The sequence below is a fragment of the Gracilinanus agilis genome, chromosome 1, assembly GCF_016433145.1.
Source record: "Gracilinanus agilis isolate LMUSP501 chromosome 1, AgileGrace, whole genome shotgun sequence".
NCBI classification, from domain to species: domain Eukaryota; kingdom Metazoa; phylum Chordata; class Mammalia; order Didelphimorphia; family Didelphidae; genus Gracilinanus; species Gracilinanus agilis.
This window is the reverse complement of record NC_058130.1, coordinates 286,992,371-287,001,998: the sequence shown is the minus strand read 5'-3', so window position 1 is coordinate 287,001,998 and position 9,628 is coordinate 286,992,371. Positions and strand designations below refer to the sequence as shown.

General features: G+C 38.5%; 1 protein-coding gene across 1 annotated transcript in view; it reads left to right on the top strand.

Annotated features, from left to right (window-relative positions):
* The first annotated feature begins 839 nt into the window (after nt 1-839).
* KCNN2 (potassium calcium-activated channel subfamily N member 2) overlaps nt 840-9,628 on the top strand; it is a 216,339-nt gene continuing 207,550 nt past the window's right edge. The window contains exons 1-3 of the mRNA XM_044657609.1: nt 840-1,436; nt 1,512-2,174; nt 2,816-2,911. Coding sequence (XP_044513544.1) covers nt 840-1,436; nt 1,512-2,174; nt 2,816-2,911 — 1,356 coding nt within the window. The remainder of the gene's footprint in view (nt 1,437-1,511; nt 2,175-2,815; nt 2,912-9,628) is intronic.

The window sequence follows — 9,628 nt, the reverse complement described above, 5'->3', positions numbered from 1 at the left end:
TGGATTCTCCCTTCTTACTGCTGGCTTAAAAGATTCTTGGAGTTAGAATGTGCTGCAAATGAAGTTTATTAAATGCACCAGTCTTTGCGCCAGGAGCTGGAGATACGAATAAAAAGAATGAAACAATTCCTACTAGCAAGAATTTATATTCTAATGGGTTGAGGCAACAATTCACATATCAAAAAATATATATGTAAAAAGCTGACAAATAGAAATTTATACGAAGTAGTTAATTTGAAAGGGAGGACATTAGACTGAAAAGATTTAGAAAGACTTTACGCAGAAGATGGTCTTTGAGCTGCATTTTAAAAAGAGAAACTATTTGATCGAAATGAAGGGGTTCATTCCAGGTATGTGGGACAAACAGGTCAAAGGCAGAGTCAGAAGATGGAGTGATGGGTGTGAATTTGGCTGGATCGGAGAATGAGGGTAGGGTGTCATAGAAGCAGGTGACCAGTGGCTGCTGGCATAATTTCTATTACTCTAGGAGAGGATGGCAGAATCGGGTGGTAATCCTTACCAGGCGTAATGTTTCTCTTCAATGAACTCTACTCCCTACCCCTAGTACCATCCATCTCTCCCCGCCCCCATGCCTGTGCTTATAAGCAAGTGAAATTACCCGGGCCAGGGACTAGAACCGCCTTTCCCACTCCTTCCCAATAGATGAACTGTGCACCATTGGTATCTCTCCTTCCACCTTCCCCGCTCCTCCTCTCAACCCGGTTCCTTCAACACCCAACACCCTCTACCCAAAGGCCAACCCTCACTCTCATCCCTCCTTCCTCTTCTCCCCAAAGCCTAATACTGCAACTCATTCTCCTTTACCCGCAGGTGATGTCATGCCCATTGTTTTGGTACGACCGACCAATAGGACTCACCTCCTGGATTCTACAGGAGCCGAGATGGGCCCTTCCTCACACCAGCAGCAGGACTCCCCTCTCTCTACCATAACGCATTGCGCAGAGTGCACCACCGCCTGGTCTCCCTGCAGCTTTAACAGTTCTGATATGGAAACCCCATTGCAGTTGCAGCGAGGCTTCTTTCCCGAGCAGCAGCAGCAGCAGCAGCAGCAAAATCAGTCACAGCCGAAGCAGCAGACCCAAGACAAACCGTGCCTCTCCTTCCAGCAGCACTCAAAGCAACATTACTACCATCACCACCACCAGCAGCCGCAGCCACAGATACACCAGTGGCAGCCAGGCAGTAGCGGCAGTAGCTCATGCCTTCAATGCAACAGCTGCGCCTCCTCCAGCGCCCAGGTGGCGGGGGGAAGGGTGGGGGATAATCTGCCTCTGCTACTCCGCACCTCATCACCTGGCAGCGCTTTTGGAACCCGCAACTCTTCTCCTGTTTCCACTTCATCCTGCTGCTGCTGTTCTTCTCGGAGGGGCAGCCAGCTCAATGTGAGTGAGTTGAATCCACCTAGCCATGCCAGTGTCCCCAGGAAGCAGCAGCAGCAGCAGCAGCAGCAGCAGCAGCAGCAGCAGCAGCAGCAGCAGCAGCAGCAGCAGCAGCAGCAGCAGCAGTTTGCACAATACCAATACTCTTCCCAATACCACCAGTGCAGCCTGCAGCAGGCTGCTAGCCCCACTAGCAGCCTCCGAAGCAGCGGCGGCGGCACCGGACACCCCCCCCACCACCATCATCACCATCATCACCAGCAGCTGCAGCAGGGTCGCCGGGAAAGCAACCCCTTCACTGAAATAGCCATGAGCAGCTGCAGGTACAACGGAGGAGTAATGCGTCCACTCAGCAACTTAAGCTCCTCCCGCAGGAACCTGCATGAAATGGACTCAGAGTCTCAGCCCCTGCAACCCTCTGGGTCTGGTGGCTGCAGGTCCTCTCCCCCTACTGCAGCGGTTCCTGCTGCTGCCCCATCTTCCTCAGCTCCGGAGATAGTAGTGTCCAAACCTGAGCACAATAACTCTAACAACCTAGGACTCTTAGGAAGTGGAAGATTAGGAGGAGGTGGGAGTGGGAAAATCACTAGACCGAACAGCAGGTGCAGCAAGTTTAGCAAGAAGAAAACCCAGAATATAGGTTACAAACTAGGCCTTCGACGAGCGTTATTTGAGAAGAGAAAGCGGCTTAGCGATTACGCTCTCATCTTCGGCATGTTCGGGATTGTGGTCATGGTCATTGAGACTGAGCTGTCCTGGGGCGCCTACGACAAGGTACACTCTTCAGCTTCAAACACACCCTACTTTACTTTCTTACTTTAGGATAACTGGGCATACACAAAAGCATTAACCACTCTGCCTTTGAACCTTTAAACTTAGGCTAGCTAGGCAGAGTCAAATATGGGGTCGATCGGTACTTAGGAGAACAGGGATCCTAAAACTTTGGGCCTGCACAGCTCCTTCCTTTCGGGGAGCTGACTTGGCTTCAGGATGCTTACTCCAATCCAGAGAGCATTTTGGGAGTGCTTTTTGCTGCTGTCCAATGTGCTAGGAATAGTTCTTCCTGGGCATTCCTGCAAAATAAATAAGTAATTCAGTGTAAATGGGAGGAAGTCTACTTTGTTCCACCATGTTTGGCTTTGATTCCTTTCCTCCTGCACCTTTAAGCTCATAGTACTTTTTCTTCCTGATTTCCTCATGTTCACTTTACTTTCTGTAGTTTTGGGAGCAAAGCTGGGTCCCAGAGATTAACTTCTTTCTTATCCTCTTTATCCCCAGAGACAGAATAAAGGGCATTTGGGGAAAGATTCATTCTGATTGCAGAAACTGTGTGTGATCATAGGTGAGGGCAGTAAACTGAAAGACCATTTTCATGTGGCTTTTGAATAAAGTGCTTCTTCTTGTCTTTATTTCAGGCATCCCTGTATTCCCTAGCTCTGAAATGCCTTATCAGCCTCTCTACAATTATCCTGATTGGTCTTATTATTGTGTATCACGCCAGAGAGATCCAGGTAACAAACATGCTGCTTTTATAAATTATGGAAATACTTAGTAGAAATGAGTGAGTGAACCAGTCAGACTTTTTCAGAACTTTCTTTTTGACCTAATAAGGTTACAAGGACTTAACTTACTTGTTGAAGAGAGTAAATTGATCTTTTAAAACAACTTCCCCCAACTTTAGTGTTTTGACTATTATTATTAATATTATAGTGACTTTCAGCATAAAAATTGAATAGAATGTTCTCATTTTTCCTCAACAGAATTGTAAATATGTAGGAAATATGCCCACTTCTTGGATAATTTGACTCTAGGAATCCAGTTCTTTAAGTTGTTAAAATAAACTCTTTCTCTTCTCCTTCTCCTTTTCCTTCTCTAATCTATAGTTTCTATTTCTTCTCATGACCTTAGCATGATTAGTGCCTTCCTGTTTCACTTAATTATTCAAGTATTTTTTCCAGGAATTATCTGATGTTTTATTCCTTTTCAAGTGTGAAGGGGTTTGTAGGAGAAATCATAGCCATCTAGTGGACCAACAGCCAAAGTAATTTTCAGTGAGTCAAATACTAAAAAATTTTATAAATAAGGTTTTTCATCCTGACTTTCCTGCCTTTGGTATAGTTAATGAGCATTCTATTCAGGATAATAAAGCATTCTTTTAAAAATTGTTATATGCATAAAAAGGAAATTTGGCTTAAAGTTGAGGTCAGGAAGACATGAGTTCAAGTTTTATTTCTTGACACACATCTGGGCAAGTCAGATAACCTCTTGGTGTCCCAGACAACTCTTTGTGATAAGTTGCATTATACCTATGGTTTTTAATTGGCATAGGAGAGATTTTCTTCAGTGGTGTTAAACATTAAAATGTTGCTGAAACATGCTAATTCCATTTTTCAATTCAATTATAAAAGTGTTTTGGTCAATAATAGGCAAAGTTGTAATTAAAGTTCTTTTTTCTCAACTTCAAGATTAAGAATGATTTACAATACTTAATGATTCTCTCCCCTATAGTTAGTGTGATTATATTTTATCATTAAGCAATTTCATATAACATTTTAACACTTTCAACTCTACAGTATAGTAGTTACATTAAATTACAGTCACAATAGACTTGACATTGTTACAATAATTTATATTTCACAACCTAATTTGTTCTTGTAGAAGAAGAAACAATGAGAACAAGCATTTTGCTGATGTGTTTAATCTATCCATAGCAAAAGTATCCTGCTAATGAAAATGTTTAGATTTTTATGATACTGAAGCCTTAAAAGATGATGACAAAATATTAATTATATATCCAGGCATATTTTTGATACCTGATTAGTCATAACCACTACAAGTTGCAAAAGTTGCAAATTGAAATACCAAAATCTTGTTGATGCCATTTCTTGTCTGAATAAATTATACCAATATACTATTTCAGAAGAAAATTGTCTTATGTGTCCTTTTTGCAATTATATAGAAAAGTTAGGAATTAGAATTAGGGAAGTTTTTTACCTTACCTGAATTACTAGCTTCCTGAGATGAAATTGATAGGTAACATTTCCCTTTACCTATTGGAATCACTTCAATATATTGTATTACTTCTGTCAAATGAAATAAACAAACCTTTATCTAGTACCTTTTATGTGCCAAATGTAGCTCATAGGCAATATATAAACAACTATCCACAAACAATATATATTCAGGATAAAATGAAGATAATCAAGAGGGAAATCACTATCATTAAGGACTGGGAAAGACTTCTACAAGTTTGGATTTTAGGTAAAACTTGTGATACAAATCACAAGATTAGGAACCTTTTATAAATTTAGGATAAGTACTTAATAACATCATACAAATATTGTGTCCAGAATAGATACAGCTTTTACATTTCATGTGTTATTTAGAAGCATTTTCCTTAGCTGCAAATTATTTTACCACTGAAGATGTTTGTCATTTAAAAAAAACAATTTTTTTTCTAAATTCTCATCTGAAAGATGCTTTTTATAGATGCTTTATAATAAGGAAAGGAAGAGAGGAAGGAATAAAAAAAAAAAGCAATGAATCCACTAAGTCAGTGATGGGCAAACTTTTTAAAGAGGAGGCCAAAGGAAAGGAAATGCTCATCTTTCAGTCTGTTTCTAAGGCAACTTTTTTGAAGTTTCATTATATTGTATCCTACTCATTGTATTCGTCAGATTAGGAATAATGTCCTGCAGCTGATAGAACATTTCAGGGGTACCCCCCCCATCTGGCCCACGGGCCATAGTTTGCCCATCACTGCGCTAAGTAGTAGGGGACTTACCGAAATATCACAATACTTTCTTTTACTCCTAGATTAGGTTCAAGCATGTATGCAAAATTGTCCATTTAAATCTGCATTGTTAACAATAGGGAGAAAAGCTCATTTCACTAGGTGGCTGCTAATCACATGTATTTTTTTGTCTCCAGATGCAGAGTTACAGATATATATCTTGCATATGTTGGTTGAAAATTTAATTTCCATGTTTGGTATAAAGAAGCCATTTTGAGGGGCAACTGGGTAGCTCAGTGCATTGAGAGCCAGGCCTAGAGATAATAGGTCCTAGGTTCAAATATGGCCTCAGATACTTATTAGCTCTGTCACCCTGGGCAAATCACTTAACCCCCACTGCCTTACCCCTTAGTGTTCTTCTGCCTTAAAATCAATATTGATTCTAATATGGAAGATAAAGGTTTAAAAAAATAAGCCTCTTTGGTTTGTCAAACATGTTAGTATATTATATGATAAATCAACATTTTGTGAATTGACTTGTTTTTGGAATTTTATCTTGAATTTATTTTTATAAATGAAATATCTATCATTTTTTTATGGCTTCTTGTTATGGTTGCCATGCTGATCTCTTAAATATATATGATTTCTGATTATATTCGAGGAGAATAAGTCTTTTTCAAATGTTTTATATTTAAAGAGTTGTTAAACTATACCAGAGGGTGTTCACGGAGGATGAGTACTTTTGGTATTAGGGCTTTACTGATCCCTTTTGAGAGCCACTCTTCTACCTTTAATTGTCTATCTGTCACCTAACTCTCACCTAAGGGTCCAAATAGCATGTACAGCCATGCCCCAGGAAAATTGTCTCCGCAGACAGGCTAAACCAATTTGAGGGTAACCAAAAGACCTCATCTATGTAGATGAATTAGGGGAGATGTTGACACCAAGAATGTAAATACTTCCCCTGTCAGAACGGACTGATGAGAACAATTTATTCCAGTGGCCACAAGGGCAGCTGAAGCAGGTACTATGCAATACTTAGAATTTGGTCAGTCCCAAGGCCATCCATTGCATCCAAAGCCATTGCCAGCCATTCTGACTTTTGTCCTGTCATTGGCTTTTAGTGGATGATGCTGGAAGAGAGAGTGAGGTTGATAACTTTGTGCAACTCTGCCTCACTTAAATCCAGCCAAGTCAAGACATCACCCCATGATGTCATTGGTCCTCTTTGAAAGGAAGGACAAACAACAAAAGAACTGTTAAAAGTACCCAAAGTACTATTAACAAAGTATTTTGAGAACTTAGCATCTTTATTAGGAACCTCAGGGAAGCAAGTTTCAAAAGTAGCTGAGGCATTTAACAAAGTATTTGGACTAAATATTGTTCATTTGGTACAGGAAAGGGGAAAAATGTGGTAGTTAAATTTTTAACAGCAGTAATAGAGTCAGATCTGGTGTCACATTTCAGCCCCACAGACAGCTTGCTTCATCTTTTGAATCAGCTCTGATTAAATAATGTTAATATAATTACTACCTTTTTTTTTCAGAGATTACTCATTTTCAATATCTAGCTGCTTCCTGAAGTCTAAGCTTAGCAAGATAAACTGGTTTACTGGATTCATAACACAAATTAAAGTAAATTCTATATTCTTATTTTTCTTCTCCAAATAAATTTTTCCTTTAAAAAACAAGGAACAAGTTTATACAATACTAAATTGAAATTATAGGTTAAATGTGTAGCTTTTAAATCCATCTAAAGAGTTGAAGTGTAGTAAATTACAGAGGTCTTATGGTGATATTTTTTAAAAAATCATCAGAAGTTGATATTGGAGATATTGCTTTAATGAGTTAATTATAAAATATTCACTTTAAATAGTATTTAGGACTTTAATAGGAATTATGACATTTTGATTTTAGTGTATATACTCTTCATACCTTCATAATAAATATTTTTGTAATTTTCTAGCACAGAAGATTTAATTCCAAATTCATTTTCATCTAGAAGACAATTAAATAAGTTAAATAAAAATAAATACTATTATAGTATTGCTGAGAGGCAGCATGGTTAGTAGAGAAAGAGCTGGCTTTGGAGTCAGGATGACCTAGCTTCAAGCCCCACTTTTGTCACTTCCTGACTATGTAATGCTAAGCAAGCCAATTAGTCTTTTAATGTCCCCATCAATTCTCTATAATCATAAACTTTTAAAATAGTACTACTACATTTGCATTGGTAGAGAGTAGTTCACTAGGAGTTTCCTACACAAATGAAATCACTCATTTGAACAAAATAACAACAATATTATCTAGTGATTAAAAAGATTTCAAGGTGAATAATAATCTATACAGAAATACAGTACTTCATTAGGCCATGTCCATTTTTGAAAGATCAGCTTAGCTGAATTTGGAGGAAGAAACTCATCACTGTTTTGGTTATAGGGTGAGAAAATAAGTGGACATAGCAACTTTCCAAACTTAAATAACTGGGGGATTGCGATATATTTTTTTTAACATTTATTAATATTCATTTTTAACATGGTTACATGATTCATGCTCCTCCTTTTCCCTTCACCCACCTGTACTCCCCCCACCCATGGCCGATGCACATTTCCACTAGTTTTGTCATGTGTCCTTGATCAAGACCAATTTCCAAATTGTTGGTAGTTGCATTGGTGTGGTAGTTTCGAGTCCACACCCTCAATCATGTCTACCCCGACCCATGCGTTCAAACAGTTGTTTTTCTTATATGTTTCCTCTCCTGCAGCCCTTCCTCTGAGTGTGGGTAGCGTCTTTACCATAAATCCCTCAGAATTGTCCTGGGTCATTGTATTGCTGCTGATACAGAGGTCCATTACATTCAATTTTACCACAGTATATCAGTCTCTGTGTACAGAGTTCTTCTGGCTCTGCTCCTTTCGCTCTGCATCTGTTCCTGGAGGTCTCTCCAGATCGCCTGGAACTCCTCCAGTTTATTATTCCTTTTAGCACAATAGTATTCCATCACCCGCATATACCACAGTTTGTTCAGCCATTCCCCAATTGAAGAACATACCCTCCTTTTCCAATTTGTTGCCACCACAAAAAGCGCAGCTATAAATATTTTCGTACAAGTCTGTTTATCTTTGATCTCTTTGGGGTACAAACCCAGCAATGGTATGGCTGGATCAAAGGGCAGGCATTCTTTTATAGCCCTTTGAGCATGATTCCAAATTGCCAGCCAGAATGGCTAGATCAGTTCACAGCTCCACCAGCAATGCATTAATGTCCCAATTTTGCCACATCCCCTCCAACATACATTATTCTCCCCTTCTTTCTTTTTAGCCAATCTGCTAGGTGTGAGGTGATACCTCAGAGTTGTTTTGATTTGCATTTCTCTAATTATTAGAGATTTGGAACACTTTCTCATGTGCTTATTGATACTTTTGATTTCATTACTTGAAAATTGCCTATTCATGTCTCTTGCCCATTTATCAATTGGGGAATGGCTTGATTTTTTATACAATTGCTTTAACTCCTTGTATATTTGAGTAATTAGACCCCTGTCAGACTTTTTTGTTATAAAGATTTTTTCCCAATTTGTTGTTTCCCTTCTGATTTTGTCTACATTATTTTGGTTGGACAAAAACTTTTTAGTTTAATATAATCAAAACCATTTAATTTACATTTTGTAATTTTCTCTAACTCTTGCTTGGTTTTAAAGTCTTTCCTTTCCCACAGATCTGACAAATAAACTATTCTGTGTTCACTTAACTTGTTTATAGTTTCCCTCTTTATATTCAAGTCGTTCACCCAGTCTGAATTTATATTGGTGTAGGGTGTGAGATGTTGATCTAGACCTAATCTCTCCCATATTGTTTTCCAGCAGTTTTTGTCAAATAGTGGATTCATGTCCCAAAAGTTGGGCTCTTTGGGTTTATCATACACTGTCTTGCTGATGTCATTTACCCCAAGTCTATTCCACTGATCCTCCATTCTGTCTCTTAGCCAGTACCATATTGTTTTGATGACTGCTGCTTTATAGTATAGTTTAATATCTGCTACTGCTAGGCCCCCTTCCTTCACATTTTTTTCATTATTTCCCTTGATATTCTTGATCTTTTGTTATTCCAAATGAAATTTGTTATCATTTTTTCTAATTCAGTAAAGAAGTTTTTTGGTAGCTTGATAGGTATGGCACTAAATAGGTAAATTAATTTGGGTAGAATTGTCATTTTTATTATGTTAGCTCGTCCTACCCATGAGCAATCAATGGCTTTCCAATTGTTTAGATCCAGTTTTATTTGTTTGGAAAGTGTTTTGTAGTTGTTTTCATATAATTGCTATGTTTGTTTTGGTAGGTATATTCCTAGGTATTTTATATTGTCTAGGGTGATTTTGAATGGTGTTTCTCTTTCTACTTCTTGCTGCTCTAGTGTGTTGGAAATGTATAGAAATGCTGATGATTTATGTGCATTTATTTTGTATCCTGCAACTTTGCTAAAGTTGTTGATTATTTCTAC